Genomic DNA, 19,463 nt, shown 5'->3' with positions numbered 1-19,463 from the left:
GCAATATAATATGCTACCAAACAACCAATGGAACCGTGAGGAGATCAAAGAAAAAAATCCTAAAATATTTAGAGATAAAAAAGAAAACACAATGTTCCAAAATCTACGGGACATAACAAAAGCAATTCTAAGAGGGAAGTTTATAGCAATATAAATTTACCTTGAGAAACAAGAAAAATCTCATACTTGGAGAAAGGCAATGAAATTTTCAAGACAAAAATTCTGATTATTAGAGTTCTTTTAGAGGGCAATTATGAAGGGCAAATAAATAAACACCAGTGATTATTATTTACATAGGCTACCAAAATGTCTTTGTCAAGTTTCAACATAAAAAATCTGTGAAAAAGTTCATAGTTTAAAAGCCTTATTTTGTATTTGATAATTTTATTAGTTTCTTTCATTATTATACTATAATATTTGTTATAAAAATATTAAAGTTATAAAAAGATAATAAAGACCACCTATGTCTTAATATCACTATTATATCTTATATCACTATTTAACATGTTAGTTTATATACACACACTATTCTGAAAATATATCAAGCTTTAAATCTTGATTTGTTATTGCCTTTTTCCCTTATGAATATATCTTGAGCAACTTTTCATGTTATTAAATATTCATTACTTAATAGTTGAACTGTATGTATATATCAGAATCCCACTGTTATAATTTATTTAATTGAGAATTGTTTTACCACCAGCAAGGAACTGACATAAATGTAGGGGAAAATAATATAGGCAAATTGGCCCTAAATGAAGAAAAGTAAGCTAGGATTCTCCAGGGATCAACATTAAACTTACTAAATAATAAAAAAAATAGTATAATGATTAAAAAATCCAGTCTCAGGAAGTACCCTGCCTGCCTTTAAACTCAAATCTACTATTTATCAACATTAGATGTTATTTAACCTCTCTGTGCCATCTTCTCCTAATCTATAAAATGGGGATATTAAAAGTATCTACCTCAAAGATTTCTGTGAGGATTAAGTGAGTCAATATAGTTAAAGCTAAGAGAAGGGGATGATAGAGGATGAGATGGCTGGATGGCATCACTGACTCAATGGACATGAGTTTGAGTAAACTCCGGGAGTTGGTGATGGACAGGGAGGCCTGGCGTGCTGCAGTCCATGGGGTCACAAACAGTCGGACATGACTGAGCGACGAAACTGAATTGAACTGAAGAGCAGTGCCTGACACATAGTAGGTGCTCTGTAAATATTTCCCATTATTATTTTTTCAATGAACTGAAAAAGAAAGCAAACTATTCAATCTTCAATTTGGCTGGGGACAAAAAGCAATGTTAAGTATATACCACAGTCCTATAAAAAGACAAGATAATGGAGATATAATCACAAGATGTGTGTGTGTGTGAGAGAGAGAGGAAAGGAAGTACAAAGTAGAAGGTAAGTTTAATGTGCATTACAAGATAAAGTAAATTTTAAGCTGATAGACTTCAAGCAAATAGTTATAATCCAGGAAAGGAACTCAGGTTAATTTTTAAATTGATAAACTCTTTTCAGATATCATCTCACTTAGTCATAGCCACAAACATGTGAATCCTATTGTAGTCTTTGAAGAAAAAAATTCAAGAGGTTAAGTGACTTTAGAATGATAATACAGCAAATGAGTTAGTACTGCTGGGATCAAAAATCTCTGAATTTTAACAGTAAATTTTGTGTGATACTATATGGCCTTTCATTTTATTTATTTTTAAAATTAGTTTATTTATCTATTTTTTAACTTTACAATATTGTATTTGTTTTGCCATACATTGACATGAATCCACCATGGGTGTACATGTTTTCCCCTTCCAGAAACCCCCTTCCACCTCCCTCCCCATCCCATCCCTCTGGGTCATCCCGGTGCACCAGCCTCAAGCACCCTGTATCATGCATTGAACCTGGACTGGCGATTCGTTTCACATATGATAATTTACATACTTCAATGCCATTCTCCCATATCCTCCCGCCCTCGCTCTCTCCCATAGAGTCCATAATACTGTTCTATTTATCTGTGTCTCTTTTGATGTCTGGCATACAGGGTTATTTTAGACTCTTGTTTTAAGATAAAGATTGATAGTTGGGGGAATAGCCAAATCTATATGATGGGCATACCAAAACTGGCCTGCCTCCTGCTTTTGTAAATAACATTTTATCAGAACTCAGCAAAGCCTATTCATTTATATGTTGTCTATGGATCAAATTGCCAACATCTAATGGATCACAGAAAAAGCAAGAGATTTCCAGAAAAACATCTACTTCTGCTTCATTGACTATGCTAAAACCTTTGAGTGTGTGGGTCACAACAAACGGTGGAAAATCCTTAAAGAGACAGGAATACCAGACCACCTTACCTGCCTCCTGAGAAATCTGTATGCAGGTCAAGAAGCAACAGTTAGAACTGGACATGAACAACAGACTGGTTCCAAATAGGGAAAGGAGTACATCAAAGCTGTATATTGTCACCCTGCTTATTTAACTTACATGCAGAGTACATCATGTGAAATGCTGGGCTGGATGAACCACAAGCTGGAATCAAGATTGCTGAGAGAAATATCTATAACCTAAGATATGCAGATGACATCACCCATATGGCAGAAAGCGAAGAGGAACCGAAGAGCCTCTTGATGAAAGTGAAAGAGGAGAATGAAAAGCTGGCTTAAAACTCAACATTCAAAAAATGAAGATCATGGCTTCTGGTCCCATCACTTCCTGGAAAATAGATGGGGAAACAATGAAATAGTGACAGATTTTATTTTCTTGCGCTCCAAAAATCACTGGAGATGGTGACTGCGGCCATGAAATTAAAAGACGATTGCTCCTTGTAAGAAAAGCTATGACAAACCTAGACAGCATATTAAAAGCAGAGACAAACGAAAACTCAGCTCAAATCTCACCCTATACGAAGCTTACACAAACCACTTGACCAACATTAGGAAGGCAGAAACCAAAAGGAAGAAGGAATTCAACCTTGAAGCCTGGGAAAGGAGACCTCAAACACAATAAGCTAAAAAAACATAATAAAAAGGCAGAGAAATACTACAGAAATGAAGGAACAAACTAGAAACACAGAAGTCCAAATAAATGAAGAGGAAATAGGCAAACTACCTCAAAAAGAATTTAGAATAATGATAGTAAAGATGATCAAAAACCTTGAAAAAGCAAAATGGAGAAAATGCAAAAATCAACTAATAAAGACCTAGAATTAAAGAATAAACATACAGAGACAAACAACACAATTACTGAAATTAAAAAGACTCTAGAAGGAATCAATAGCAGAATATCTGAAGCAGAAGAACAAATCAGTGAGCTGGAAGATGAAATGGTGGAAATAACTTCTGAAGAGCAGAATAAAGTAAAAAGAATGAAAAGAACTGAGGATAGTGTCAGAGACCTCTGGGACAAAATCAAACACACCAATATTCAAATTATAGGGGTCCCAGAAGAAGAAGAGAAAAAGAAAGGGTATGAGAAAATTTTTGAAGAGATTTTAGTTGAAAATTTCCCCAACATGGAAAAGGAAATGATTTCAAGTCCAAGAGGCACAAAGAGTCCCATACAGGATAAACCCAAGGAGAAACATGCCAAGACACATACTAATGAAACTAACAAAGACTAAACATATTAATAGCATATCAATAGCATATTAATAGAATATTAATAGCAGCAAGGGAGAAGCAACAAGTACCACAGAAGGGAACTCCCATATGCTTAACAGCTGATCTTTCAGCAGAAACTCTGCAGGCCAGAAGGGAATGGCAGGATATATTTAAAGCACTGAAAGGGAAAAATCTCCAACCAAGATTACAGTACATGGCAAGGATCTCATTCAAAATTGATGGAGAAATAAAAAGCTTTTCAGACAAGCAAAAGTTAAGAGAATTCAGCACCACCAAATCAACTTTACAACAAATGCTAAAGGGACTTATATAGTCAAGAAATACAGGAGAAGAAAAAAGATCTATAAAATCAACCCCAAACAATGAAGAAAATGGCAATAGGAACATATATATCAATAATTACTTTAAATGTAAATGGACGAAGTGCTCTAACCGAAAGACACAAACTGGCTGAATGGATACAAAAACAAGACTCACATATCTACTGTCTACAAGAAACTCACTTTAGACAAAAAGACACACATAGACTGAAAGTGAGAGGATGGAAAAACATACTCCAAGCAAATGGAAAGCAAAAGTAAGCTGGGGTAGGAATCCTCATATGAGACAAAATAGACCTTAAAATAAAGAATTTACAAGAGATAAGGAAGGCCACTACATAATGATCAAGGGCTCAATCCAAGAGGAAGACATAACAATTGTAAATATCTATGTACTCAACACAGGAGCACTTCAATACATTAGACAAACACCAATAGACATAAAAGAGGAAATTGACAGTAACACAATAATAGTAGTAGACTTTAACACCCCACTCACACCAATGGACAGATCATCAAAACAGAAAATTAATAAGGAAATATAAGTCTTAAATGATACATTAGATGAGATGGATCTCATTGATATCTCCAGGACAGTCCATCCAAATGCATAAGAATATACCTTCTCAAGTGCACAAGGAACATTCTCTAGGATAGACCATATCTTGGGTCACAAATCAAACTCCAATAAATTTAAGAAAATTGAAATTGTATCAAGTATCTTCTCCTACCACAACGCTATGAGACTAGATATCAATTACAAGAAAAAAACTGTAAGAAAAAAACACATGGAGATTAAACAACACGTTTCTAAATAACCAGCAGGCTACTGAAGAAATCAAAAGGGAAATCATAAAATTTCTAGAAACAAATGACAATGAAAACACGACAACTCAGAACCTATGGGATGCACCAAAAGCAGTTCTAAGAGGGAAGTTTATAGCAATACAATACTACCTCAAGAAAAAAGAAAAACATTGAATAGACAACCTAACTTTATGCCTAAAACAACTGGAAAAAGAAGGAAAAAACAACCCCAAGATTAGTAGAAGGAAAGAAATCATAAAGATCCAAGCAGAAGTAAATGAAAAAGAAATGAAAGAAACAATAGTAAAGATTAATAAAACTAAAAGCTGGTTCTTTGAGAAGATAAACAAAATTGACAAACCTTTAGCCAGACTCATCAAGAAAAAGAGAGAGAAGAATCAAATCAACAAAATTAGAAATGAAAAAGGAGAGGTTACAACAGATAATGCAGAAATACAAAGGATTATAAGAGACTGTTATGAACAACTAACAATATGGCAATAAAAAAGATAACCGGGAAGAAATGGACAGATTCTTAGAAAAGTTTAATCTTCCAAGACTGAACCAGGAAGAAATAGAAATTATGAACAACCTAATTACAAGCACTGAAATTGAAGCTGTGATCAAAAATCTCCCCAGAAACAAAAGCCCAGGGCCAGATGGCGTCTCAGGAGAATTCTATCAAACATTTAGAGAAGAGCTAATATCTATGCTTCTAAAACTCTTTCAAAAAATTTCAGAGGAAGCAACACTTCCAAACTCATTCTACGAGGCCACCATTACCCTGATAGCAAAACCAGACAAAGACAGCACAAGAAAAGAAAACTACAGGCCAATAGCACTGATGAACATAGATGCAAAAATCCTCAACAAAATTTTAGCAAACAGAATTCAGCAACATATCAAAAAGCTCATACACCAAGATCAAGTTGGGTTTATTCCAGAAATGCAAAGATTCTTCAATTTACGCAAATCAATCAATGTGATACACCACATTAACAAATTGAAAGATAAAAACCATATGATAATCTCAATAGATGCAGAAAGTCTTTGACAAAATTCAGCACCCATTTATGATTAAAGCTCTTAAAAAAATTGGCATAGAAGAACCTATCTCAACATAGTAAAGGCCATATATGATAAGCCTACAGAAAACATTATTCTCAATGGTGAAAAACTGAAAGCATTCCCCCTAAGATCAGGAACAAGACAAGAGTGTCCACTTTTGCCACTATTATTCAACATAGTTCTGGAAGTCCTAGCTACAGCAATCAAAGAAGAAAAAGAAATAAAAGGAATCCAGATTGGAAAAGAAGAAGTAAAGCTCTCACTGTGTGCAGATGACATGATACTGTACATAGAAAAACCTAAAGATAGTATCAGGAAATTACTAGAGCTAATCAGTGAATTTAGCAAAGTTGCAGGATACAAAATCAATACACAGAAGTCACTTACATTTCTATATACTAACAATGAAAAATCAGAACGAGAAATTAAGGAATCAATCACATTCACCACTGAAACAAAAAGAATTAAATATCTAGGAATAAACTTACCTAAGGAAACAAAATAACTGTACACAGAAAATTATAAGACACCAATGAAAGAAATCAAAGATGGGATAAACAGATGGAGAGATATTCCATGTTCCTGGGTAGGAAGAATCAATATTGTGAAAATGGCTATACTACCAAATGCAACCTACAGATTCAATGTGACCCCTATCAAATTAATAATGGCATTTTTCACAGAACTAAAACAAAAACTTTCACAATTCATATGGAAACACAAAAGACCCTGAATAGCCAAAGCACTCTTGAGAAAGAAAAATGGAGCTGGAGGAATCAAGCTTCTTGACTTCAGATTATACTACAAAGCTACGTCATCAAGACAGTATAGTACTGGCACAAAAACAGAAATATAGACCAATGCAACAAGATAGAAAGCCCAGAAATAAACCCATGCACCTATGGGTACCTTATTTTTGACAAAGGAGGCAAAAATACACAATGGGGCAAAGACAGCTTCCTCAATAAATGGTGCTTGGAAAACTGGACAGCCACAATGTAAAAGAATGAAATTAGAACACTTCCTAACACCATACACAAAGATAAACTCAAAATGGATTAAAGACCTAAATGTAAGACCAAAAAGTATAAAACCATTAGAGGAAAACATAGGCAGAACACTCAATGACATAAATCAAAGTAAGATCCTCTATGACCCACCTCCTAGTGCAATGCAAAGAAAAACAAAAGTAAACAAGTGGGACCTGATTAAACTTAGAAGCTTTTGCACAGCCAAGGAAACTATAAGCAAGGTGAAAAGACAACCCTCAGAATGGGAGAAAATAATAGCAAATGAAACAACTGACAAAGGAGTAATTTCCAAAATATACAAGCAGATCATACAACTTAATGCCAGAAAAACAAAGAACCCCATCAAAAAGTGGGAAAAAGACCTAAACAGATATCTCTCCAAAGAAGACATACAGATGGCTAACAAACACATGAAAAGATGCTCAACATCACTCATTATTCGAGAAATGCAAATCAAAACTACAATGAGATATCACCTCACACCGATCAGAAAGGCCATCAGCAAAGAGTCTACAAACAATAAATGCTGGAGAAAGAGGGTGTGCAGAAAAAGGAACACTCTTGAACTGTTGGTGGGAATGTAAATTGATACAGCCACTATGGAAAACGGCATGGAGATTCCTTAAAAAACTAGTAATAAACCACCATATAACCCAGCATCCCACTCCTAGGCATATACCCTGAGGAAGCCAGGGTTGAAAAAGACACATGTATCCCATTGTTAATTGCAGCACTATTTACAATAACTAGAACATGGAAGCAACCTCGATGTTCATCAACAGATGAATGGATAAAGAAGCAGTGGTACATGTACAGAATGGAATATTACCCAGCCATAAAAAGGAACACATTTGAGTCACTTCTGATGAGGTGGATGAACCTAGAACCTATTATACAGGGTGAAGTAAGTCAGAAAGAGAAAGATAAGTATCATATTCTAACACATATATATGGAATCTAGAAAAATGGTACTGAAGAATTTATTTACAGGGCAGCAATGGAGAAACAGACATAGAGAATAGACTTATGGACATGAGGAGAAGGGAGGAGAGGGTGAGATGTATGGAAAGAGTAACATGGAAACTTACATTATCATATGTAAAATAGATAGTCAACGGGAATTTGCCATATGGTTTAGGAAACTCAAACAGGAGCTCTGTATCAATTTAGAGCAGTGGGATGGGGCAGGAGACAGGAGGGAGTTTCAAAAGGGAGGGGATATATGTATACCTATGGCTGATTCATGTTGAGGTTTTACAGAAAACAACAAAATTCTGCAAAGAAATTATCCTTCAATTAAAAAAATAAAAGGACCAGGAATCAGAAAATAAAAGCACTTGAGCAGAAATGAAAAAAAAAAAAAGCGGAGACATTACTTTGCCGACAAAGGTCTGTCCAGTCAAAGCTATGGTTTTCCATAGATGTGAGAGTTGGACCATAAAGAAGTTGAGTGCCAAAGAACTGATGCTTTTCAACTGTGGTGTTGGAGAAGACTCTTGAGAGTCCCTTGGACTGAAAGGAGATCCAACCAGTCAATTCTAAAGGAAATCAGTCGTGAATATTCATTAGAAAAACTGATGCTGAAGCTGAGACTCCAATACTTTGGCTACCTAATGCGAAGAACTGACTCAGTAGAAAAGACCCTGATGGTGGGAAAGATTGAAGGCAGGAGAAGGGGACGACAGAGGATGAGATGGTTGGATGGCATCACCGACTCTACACACATAAGTTTGAGTAAGCTCCAGGAGCTGGTGACGGACAAGGAAGCCTGGTGTGCTGCAGTCCATGGAGTTGCACTGAGTGGGGTCAGACATGACTGAGAGACTGAACTGAACTGACCAGATGGATATTTGATTGCTACAACAGCAGAATTGCTTGGTTTCAACAGAGATCTTATAATCCACAAATCGAAAACTATTTATAATCTGGCCCTTTATAGAAAAAGTTTGCCAACACCTGCTCTACTTGGCTAAACATAAAGTCAAGAGCATCCTTTAACACATGGAACAAAGCATGAAGACATGATTTGTGAGTTAGTATGTGTAAGTAACCACAGATCTGAAAGCTAATTGCTGCTTTTTACCCATTGCCAAAAAACTGAACTACCAAAGCAGAACAAGTGAAAAGGTAGATTTGGGATACAAACAGATAAAGAAACATGATGTTAACAAATGTACTGATTACAGAGCAGAATAGCTTGAATACTGTCCTATACTCATCGTGAGAAAACAATCATATCATTATACAAAATGTCTGATATATGTTATTTGTGCTTTTATTTGGGAACTGAAAAGTAAGGGCTAATATAATCTTTGATTTATATAACTTTAATATTTAATATAAAAGTTCCTCTTTCTTTTCAGAGAAATGTGTCAGTGAGAACAAAATAGACCCACCATCTGTGTGGGAAGGTCCGTTCACACTGAGTGTGAACATTCAGTGATGTATAATAACGTTGGGAAGAAATTTTCACATGTTGAGGTATGGGAAGTCATTCTGGCTTATGCATGATTTAAGTGGAATTTAGATAAACCAAAACAGCCTGTTTGAAGCCTGTTAAACATGCGCAGAATTGCTTGAACCATTAAAGAGAAGAATGGATTTGAAAATCAAAATGGAGTAACGATGGATCAGGCATTCAAAATCCACCTGGGTTACTATTGTGGATGTAGTTTCAGGCACATTCCTGTAATACTAACAACTTGAATTTTGTGAATGGTATCAAACTCAAGGACATCAGCAGCTATTCTCCACACAATATCTACTAGCAGCTGCCAGCTGCAGCCTCATAGTCTCAAGTTCTCTCCTTGTAACTCTGCAACCATTTTGGACCTCATCCAACCCTTGCTTAGCAAGCATCTTACTTCTTGCCAGTTCCAACCCTAATTCATGACAAAAATTTAACTTATTTTGCACTTTTTAAAAGCCTTTATAAGCTTCCCCTATTTGTTGTCCACGGAACAATTCAAGTGTTTTTTGAATTGTGTGTTTGAAAAGTGTTTTTGAATTCAAGTGTATCTCCTGGGCTATAATCTTCATTTAGGACAATTAATCTAGATTCTATTCCTGTCACAGACTGTTTACTGATTATTTTTGTCCTCAGTATCAAGATGGTCCCCGTTTTGGTTCAAGATGGCGGCTTAGCGGGTTTTGTACTCCCGTCCTCCCGTGGACACACTCCGTCTACAACTACAGGTGGAACAACTTCCTGTGAAAACAGCCTAAAACCTGGCTGAGGAACTCCTACGCGTCAGGCCAAGGAGAGAAAAGCCACCAGACAGCAGGTAGGAAAGGCTGGGGCACAATCCGCCATAAATCCCCTCCCCAACCACCGGCCCAGCGACGCACAATGTCAGGAGAGAACTTAAAACCCAGAACTTCTGTCTAAGGAGCAAAGGGTTTGAACCTCACACCAGACACCACTAGATTTTAAGCCGTGCAGCACCTGAGTGGCACGCTTCCAAAATCTCCAGCTTTGCAAACCACGGAGCCATGTCTACAGATCATCTAAGAATCGACCCTTAAAGAGCACCAGCTTGAACTCACCCGCCCAGGGCTCAGCTCGGAAGCAGCAGATCCAGGGCCACCCAGAAGGTGCAATAGAAGCTCATTTGCATTGTGCTTGTCCTGGAGGGTGGCCTGAGGGTCAGGCAGCTGGTCTGACAGGTGTCTGCAGGCCTGTGGGGCGCCCTCCTGGAGTGAGACTGGCGGCGCCATCTTCATCTCTGGCTGCTCTCCAGATGCCGGGATTTCCTCAGGAGCTTTCACCTGAGGCTGCTGCCCTGGTCTCTGCGGCTGCTGCCTAGGGGTCGCCACTAGATCACCTGGGTCTAAGGGCCGAGGGCCTTGCTTTCCTGGGTTTCGCAGGACCGTTAACAACTGGAGAGACAGTTCTTGGCTGGCTACCACCTCCAGGGAACTGGTCAGACAGAAGACTGACAAACCCCATTCTTTCTGTGATGATCTTGTCCTGGAGTTTCAGCCTGAGGGGCAGCTTCAAGTTTGGTTCCTGGGGGGGGCCTATGATGGACTTGCCTCCCGGGAACCTAGGGGAATGCAGGGAGTCTTTCTGCTATCCCTCTGCCTCAATACGGCTCACTGGTATCTTTCAGATAGGAGGTTATACACCCACCTGGAACCCCCGTTTTTGCAACTGACGCCTCTAGATTGCTTGGCTCTGGTGGACAGTGGGACTTATGCTGTGGCCGTTCAGGCCTGTAGCTATGTGCATACTTCACTCTCCTGGTCTCCAGACTTAACATCATTACAAGATTACTCTGGCTGCTGCATTATAAAAACACTTCACAGTTTCAAGGATGGAATTAGGAAGATGATTAGAAGCTATTACAGTAAGCCAGGCAAAAGATGATGGTGACTTAGATCAAGCTTATAAACATAGAGGTAGTGAGAGCTGTTTATAGTCTGGATATATTGACATGATGCATAGTGAAATGTCCAGCACTGCTAATAACCCTGTCTATTTGGAGATTGTGAAATAGTGAAATTTTTATATAAAGGTAAATGAAAGACTCCAATCTCCAAAATTATGAAAATTGGTGAAAGAGTAAATATACATTTAGTCACCAAATTTAATAAGGACTCTAGAATAAAGAGGCATTGGAAACTTCAAGGAGGGAATCTGAGGGAGGTAAAAACATACTGCCAAAGCCTTTGACTGTGTGGATTACAATAAACTGTGGAAAATTCTGAAAGAGATGGGAATACCTGACCTGCCTCTTGAGAACCTGTATGCAGGTCAGGAAGCAACAGTTAGAACTGGACATGGAACAACAGACTGGTTCCAAATAGGAAAAGGAGTACATCAAGGCTGTATATTGTCACCCTGCTTATTTAACGTATATGCAGAGTACATCATGAGAAACACTGGGCTGGAGGAAACACAAGCTGGAATCAAGATTGCCAGGAGAAATATCAATAACCTCAGATATGCAGATGACACCACCCTCATGGCAGAAAGTGAAGAAGAACTAAAGAGCCTCTTGATGAAAGTGAAAGAAGAGAGTGAAAAAGTTGGCTTAAAGCTCAACATTTAGAAAACTAAGATCATGGCATCCGGTCCCATCACTTCATGGGAAATAGATGGGGAAACAGTGGAAACAGCGGCTGACCTTATTTTTTTGGGGGCTCCAAAATCACTGCAGATGGTGATTGCAGCCATGAATTTAAAAGAGGCTTACTCCTTGGAAGGAAAGTTATGACCAACCTAGATAGCATATTGAAAAGCAGAGACATTACTTTGTCAACAAAGGTCCGTCTAGTCAAGGCTGTGGTTTTTCCAGTGGTCATGTATGGATGTGAGAGTTGGACTATAAAGAAAGCTGAGCACCAAAGAACTGATGCTTTTGAACTGTGGTGTTGGAGAAGACTCTTGAGAGTCCCTTGGACTGCAAGGAGATCAGTCCTGGGTGTTCACCGGAAGGACTGATGTTGAAGCTGAAACTCCAATCCTTTGGCCACCTGATGCGAAGAGCTGACTCATTTGAAAAGACATAATCCTTAAAGCTACAGGACTCAATATCACAAATAGTGATACATGCTGAAAATGTTATCATAACCCAGTAGTAATTTTTTTGACATATGATATATATCATAAGGCATATATTGGCCACTTACACTACAATAAATGGCAAATAGTGTAAGGAAATTCTGCTTTTTCGGAGTTATATGCGTTTATTCTGCCAAGACATCTAGAACTATAATAGAAACATGTGTACTTAACTGAAGACCCCAGAGGTGAACAGTGTAATATTACAGTCAAGTATCAGTTGTACCTCTGTTTAAGAAATGTAAAGTTACTGCTCCCTACCTCTCTTTATAGGTAGATAGCCAGGGTGAATTAAACAGTCAGAAAGATGTAGCTCTGAAAGTACAGATATATTTTGTATAATTGTCAACACTATTCTCGAGCAACTCTGTGGCCATTGAAATCTACAAATTATCAGAAACTTCACCAAAAAGAAATTTCAAATGATTCCCAATCCCAGCCATGACCAACAGATAAAGAATTCCTATACATACTCATAGTTTCATAGGACTGAGTGAGGAGGTGATAGCATTTAAAACAGTGTTCAAATGATTCCATGGACGTTTGAATTAAAGACACATGAAGAACCATGATATTTCATCAATACTCTCTAAAAGCTGAAAGAAGATATACTACATTCTAAAATATAAGAGAAAGCACACTGGAAGTGTCAACAAATGAAATAATATAATCAAAGGAAATATAACAATAAGGGATCTGTACATTGGATGCACAAGCAAATTAGTGCAAATGTCATGCAGTAATGAAGACCCAGCACAGCCAAAAATAAATAAATAATATCATTAAAGTTTCAGTGACTCCTTAACATTTACTCTTTAAGCATAATCATTTGTTTCGAAGATTTACATAGATTTGGTCATCTAGAAGAGATTTTCATGCATTTGAAGTTTGTAGTTGAAGAAAATAGGATGAGTGTCCTACTAATAAACCCATAGAAATAACCCAGTAACTATATAAAGGGAATTTCTGGCCCAGCCCACATGATACATCAGTGCATATTCAAATCATCAAAGACATACTTTTGAGAACTTGACATCTCCCTAGTTTGTCTATCCCTATGCTGTATCAATTTGACTTCTCTGCTTCCAAAGGAACTTTCTAGTTCTTTATTTTCAGCTGATGTCCACTTGTCTGTTACTCTGTGAAAGTAAGATACAGATGTTGTCAAGGACTGTTCTATATATATCCTTACTGTCCTTGAAGTAAGCAACAAAATTAACTTGTCCCTTCCTTTCTACTTTCCCCTTAAGATCAATTTTCATATCCCTGGGTTCCTAAATATGTTATTTTTCTCTCAACCTTATCTATATCTATTTCACAAACTGATGACCAAAATTAGAGAGGGAGAAAGAAACAAGTAAATTCCCAACATGCATAGAACACAGCAAAAGGATTAATTTCCCTTTACTACCATTAGAGCAGTTTTTCTATAATCACAGTTGAAAACAATGATAGATTATTAATGAGACATGAAGATAGGGTCAGGTTTGTTCTCAGGAATAGAATTTACCAATCTGTCCTTCTCAAAATTCTGTGTGCACCATTTGGTTTTAGTCCCAAGAAATACCATAGAGAACCAGTTTCTAGAGGATTTATTCCTTTTTTTAACTTTCCTGTAAATACAGAATTTGAACAGTGTAAGTGGTCTTAACTTCTAGCTTCTGTGGGTTATTAATTTCCCTTTTATTCCTATCAGAAAGATTAATGAGATAAAAAGTTACTAAACTCTGTTTTAGTTTATCACTAGAACCCCCAAGTGCCTTGCCTCTGCTAAAGACACTGTGTTGTGCTGACCCTGACTCTCTATTATGGCTTTGATTTTACTCTGGAAGCCTAAGACACATGTCCATGACCAGATAAAAGTCAAAGTCGGTTATTTGCCTTGTCCACCATCTATAGTCCCTTATTTGTTCTCTAATATGATCTAGTCCTTCTTTCCTGCATTATAGACTTTAACCACAATCCAAAAATTATATGATATCTGCAAATGAAGATTCTGTCACTAAGACTATTTTTCTGAAACTGAATTTAATAGATCAAGTTCAATTTTTTTCTTCTTGTTATTTGGACTGGATATTTTTAGAGCATCATCTCTGGGAATTTTATCTGTCAATTATTAATCACTCACTGGTGGTTTAAAAGGAGGTAGAAATGAGTAGAGTGTGAAGACATTTAATCAAAATCTGTGGAGGTTAAGACATTTAATCAAAATCATCTGGATTTCACCATAAATTTCAATCAATCTAAGCATCCACGATGCTGAATAAGCAGGAGAAAATACTCCAAACTCCTTCACATTAAATAATGGCACTGGAAAGAATAATAGGTTCATACTGGGTAGTCATAGTACTTGGGGTCTAAAGGGTGAGGAAGAGTCAGCAAGGGAGACGGTGATGCATTGACAATATTTCTAGCAGAAGAAACAGCAGACAAGTCCTAGATTCAGGAGAGAGCTGTGTCTCTTCTACTCTTCAAAACCTGCTCAAAGTTCTCCAGTTCCACAGTCCTACCAGGACTGATTCCCAGCAATGTATCGATTATTCCATGTCTTTCTGGCACTTTTAGGATCTTCATTCAAATGAACTTAGCAAGAAAGTGTGCATAAAAATAAAATCAATGAAAAATTTACTTAAAAAAGGAATGATTCCTTTGAATATGCTCTTTTCAAAAGGGAGTCTTCCAGTACATATGAAACAATGTTCAGCATAAATGTTGATATGAATTAGTGATGATATTTATTAAAATGCAGGAAGCAATCTTTATGATTCACTTTGAAATGTACCAAAAATGTATTGATAAATGGCTAGATGCATGGCAAAGCATCTGTTTACCTGTTTTATTGAGATGTAATTGACATATAATATTGTATATGTTTTTAATATATATATACATATCACATTTGTCTAAGGTATACAACATGGCAAATAGTTGGGGAACCAACGGAAACAGTGACAGACTTTATTTTCTTGGGCTCCAAAATCACTGCAGATGGTGACTATAGCCATGAAATTAAAAGACGTTTGCTCCTTGGAAGAAAAGCTATGACCAACCTAGACAGCATATTAAAAAGCAGAGACGTTACTTTGCCAACAAAGGTCCATCTAGTCAAGGCTATGGTTTTTCCAGTAGTCATGTGTGGATATGAGAGTTGGACTGTGAAGAAAGCTGAGCACTGAAGAATTGATGCTTTTGAACTGTGGTGTTGGAGAAGACTCTTGAAAGTCCCTTGGACAGCAAGGAGATCCAACCAGTCCATCCTAAAGGAGATCAGTTCTGGGTGTTCATTGGAAGGACTGATGTTGAAGCTGAAACTCCAATACTTTGGCCACCACATATGAAGAGTTGACTCATTGGAAAAGACCCTGATGCTGGAAGGATTGGGGGCAGGAGGAGAAGGGGACGACAGAGGATGAGATGGCTGGATGGCATCACCAACTCGATGGACATAAGTTTGGGTAAACTCTGGGAGTTGGTGATGGACAGGGAGGCCTGGCATGCTACGATTCATGGGGTCGCAAAGAGTCGGACACGACTGAGTGACTGAACTGAACTGAACTGATACAACATCATTTGACATGTATATATATATTGCAAAATGTTTATCACATAAATTTAATTAAATCCATCACTTTTCCCAAAAGCAGTAGTTCCCAACTAAAATAATATTTTGTCCCTTAAACTACTGTCTGGCTTTGTTTTTTTCTTTCCTAAAAAGAGTTCTCTTTTTGAAATAAATTTAGTTATTTTGGTCATAAAATGAATGATTGAAACTGTACTAGAAGTATTATAGCCAAAAAAAATTAACAGTGCAAGGTAATAAGATATATATTTGTTTTTATTTATATTAATGTATACTTATTCCAAAATCAGAAAGAGGACAGATTTGTCTGAAAAGACAAAACAGAATGGAGATTGAAAGTTGTAAAAAGTTCAAGAAATCAATTCTTTTTGCCTTGATTTTTTAAATATATATATGAATATGAATATGAAGAAATTCATATATCAGTTCAGTTCACTCGCTCAGTTGTGTTCGAGTCTTTGAGACCCCATGGACTGCAGCATGCCAGGCCTCCCCTGTCCATCACCAATTCCTGGAGTTTATTCAAACTCATGTCCATTGAATCAGTGATGCCATCCAACCATCTCATCTTCTTTCTTCCCTTTCTCCTCCTGCCTTCAATCTTTCCCAGCATCAGGGGCTTTTCCAGTGAGTCAGTTCTTCACATCAGGTGGCCAAAGTATTGGAGTTTCAGCTTCAGCATCCGTCCTTCCAATGAACACTCAGGACTGGTCTTCTTTAGGATGGACTGGTTGGATCTCCTTGCAGTCCAAGGGACTCTCAAGAGTCTTCTCCAACACCACAGTTCAAGAGCATCAATTCTTCGGCGCTCAGCTTTCTTGATAGTCCAACTCTCACATCCATACTTGACTACTGGAAAAACCATAGCTTTGACTAGATGGATCTTTGTTGGCAAAGTAATGTCTCTGCTTTTTAATATGCTGTCTAGGTTGGTCATAACTTTTCTTCCAAGGAGTAAGTGTCTTTTAATTTCATGGCTGCAGTTACCGTCTGCAGTGATTTTGGAGTCCAAAAAAATAAAAGTCTGTCACTGTTTCCACTGTTTCCCCCATCTATTTGCCATGAAGTGATGGGACCAGATGCCATGATCTTAGTTTTCTGAATGTTGAGTTTTAAGCCAACTATGAATAAATACAAATATATGAATATAAATACATATAAATGATATATAGAAAATATTTTGGCAAGGTTTACATAGCTCAGATTTGATGGGTTTATATTTTAAAATTTAGTAATGCTTTGCCACCACATACTGTATTGAAGGAAGACAAAAATTTGGTTTTCCCTTTTAGGATGACATAACAAATTTATTTTTGTGTATTTGTTTTGTTCTTGACTAAAAGCAGTAAATGTTGTCCTTTATATGGGTGTAATATTGCTAGTTAGCATAGATGCTTTAGCTCGTATGAATAACTTTTTGTGGCTTATGCTGACTCTATATGTTCCATTACTTAAAAATATAGTTAATTGCCTATGAAAGAGCTAAAGTTCCTTCTATTATTTATTTTAAATCTGTTTTCACACTTATTAAGAGGTAACCTACAGTCATTCTTGTTTTCAGATACCTACTGCTGCTGCTAAGTCGCTTCAGTCGTGTCTGACTTTGTGCAACCCCATAGGCAGCAGCCCACCAGGCTCCTCTGTCCCTGGGATTCACCAGGCAAGAATACTGGAGTGGGTTGCCATTTTCTTCTCCAATGTATGTATACACTACCTGCACTACTGATGTGGATTGATTTTTGTCCATCAGACATGTTGAAATCCTAAGCCTAAATATCTGTGAATGTGACCATACTTGGAAATAGGTATTTTAGGTGTAGTGAAGTTCAAGTTCAGTCATCTTGAACTAGGGGGACTGGAAGAAACTTCTCGCTGTTATGAAGGCCTTAAAGAAACCTTCCATGGTATGTATTTCTAAGAATTACTTCACATTCTTATTCCTTAGGAATTTAGACTCAACATTATTATAATCTTTGGCTTACAAATACCTTATCTGTAACTATCTCTTTTCAAAAGTGAATTTCCCTTCCTCCTAATCAAAAGACAAAGTGAATTCAATATAAGTGTATAATCAAGTCAAGGAAGGACAAATAAGAGCTTTTCTCTGAGTTTGACCATCAGTAATGAGCATTAGTAATCAATAAGGGCTCTTACAATACATTCATCACTCAAGAGATCTCTTGTTATTTACTAGCTGTTTGCATACTCTCCTCATTGCCATCTTCACTTCTTGATTCCTGAATGTGTAAATAACAGGATTCAGGAAAGGAGTAAGAACTGCTTCGAAGAATGCCAGAAACTTATCCAGATGTGTGGAGGGAAATGGCCATACATAGAAAAATATCAAAGGGCCAAAGAACAAGACTACTACAGTGATATGAGCTGAAAGTGTGGACAGAGCCTTGGATGAACCACCTGAAGAGTGTTTCTGAACAGTGAGAATGATGACAATATAGGAAATGATCAGAATGAAGAAGGAGCCAACAGAGATGAATCCACTGTTGGCTGTGACCATGAATTCTAGCTGGTATGTGTCTATGCAGGCAAGTTTGATGAACCGAGGAAGGTCACAGTAAAAGCTGTCCAACACATTAGGCCCACAGAAGGGTAAGTTTACAACAAAAGCCAGTTGAACCATGGAGTGAATAAGGCTAATCATCCAGGCAGCCGCTAAAAAGAAAACGCACATTCTTGGGCTCATGATGGTCAGATAGTAGAGAGGCTTACATATGGCAATGTATCTGTCAAAAGCCATGGCAATGAGCAGCACCATCTCCACACCACCAATGACATGGATGAAGAAGATCTGAGCAATGCAGCCACTAAAGGAGATGACTTTATGCTTTCTGAAAAGGTCATAAATCATCTTGGGGGAACTGACAGAAGAAACTCCCATGTCAATGAAGGAGAGGTTGGCCAATAGAAAGTACATGGGAGAGTGTAAGTGAGGGTCAGAAGTCACAGTGAGAATAATGAGGGAGTTTCCCATTATGCTTGCTGTGAAAAATATGGAGGATAACACAAAGAGGAGAAGCTGTATTTCCCAGGAGTTGGTGATTCCCAGGAACACAAACTCTGACACCACAGAGTAGTTTGCTCCATACATTGGCTTTGTACACTTTGCTACCTGAAGGAAGTTAAGAGATGAAAATTTAAAATATAATAATTATTTTAATAAATTAGAAGAGGGGTTAAAGTTATGAATGGCTGTTTCTACTTTAGCATTAAGATGACCTCCCAGCCTTTGCAGTGTGACCACACAAAAACATTGGTGGCTCTTATGTGCTGTTGTTTTTCTACCACCAAGTTTTCTCTGCATTTAATACCCTCTACCAGCATTCAGGGTGGATGCCATGATATTATGCATGAGGTACAAAGTGGTTAGCAAGAGTAACAGGAATTCAAGCCCAAACCTTTTGATTTTGGGTTTAAAACCAATATGATCTGGCTCCAGTCACATAGAACTAATC

The 19,463-nt window shown here is 37.4% G+C and overlaps 2 protein-coding genes across 2 annotated transcripts in view; both read right to left on the bottom strand.

Moving 5' to 3' along the window:
* Positions 1-11,109, bottom strand: part of LOC145513832 (uncharacterized) — a 139,097-nt gene extending 127,988 nt beyond the window's left edge. The window contains exons 1-2 of the mRNA XM_081510785.1: positions 10,940-11,109; positions 10,394-10,817 (exon numbers count right to left, since the gene is read on the bottom strand). Coding sequence (XP_081366911.1) covers positions 10,394-10,817; positions 10,940-11,109 — 594 coding nt within the window. The remainder of the gene's footprint in view (positions 1-10,393; positions 10,818-10,939) is intronic.
* A 7,048-nt stretch (positions 11,110-18,157) lies between these two features.
* On the bottom strand, positions 18,158-19,099 carry LOC145512715 (olfactory receptor 4F3/4F16/4F29-like). The gene has a single exon (XM_081507006.1). The coding sequence runs from the start codon at positions 19,097-19,099 to the stop codon at positions 18,158-18,160; it is 942 nt and encodes a 313-aa protein (XP_081363132.1).
* Positions 19,100-19,463: the final 364 nt, after the last annotated feature.

The sequence above is a fragment of the Giraffa tippelskirchi genome, chromosome 7 (assembly GCF_054371585.1).
Source record: "Giraffa tippelskirchi isolate mGirTip1 chromosome 7, T2T-mGirTip1v1.2.pri, whole genome shotgun sequence".
NCBI lineage: Eukaryota > Metazoa > Chordata > Mammalia > Artiodactyla > Giraffidae > Giraffa > Giraffa tippelskirchi.
The sequence above is the reverse complement of the archived record's forward strand: the minus strand, read 5'-3'. Positions and strand labels throughout refer to the sequence as shown.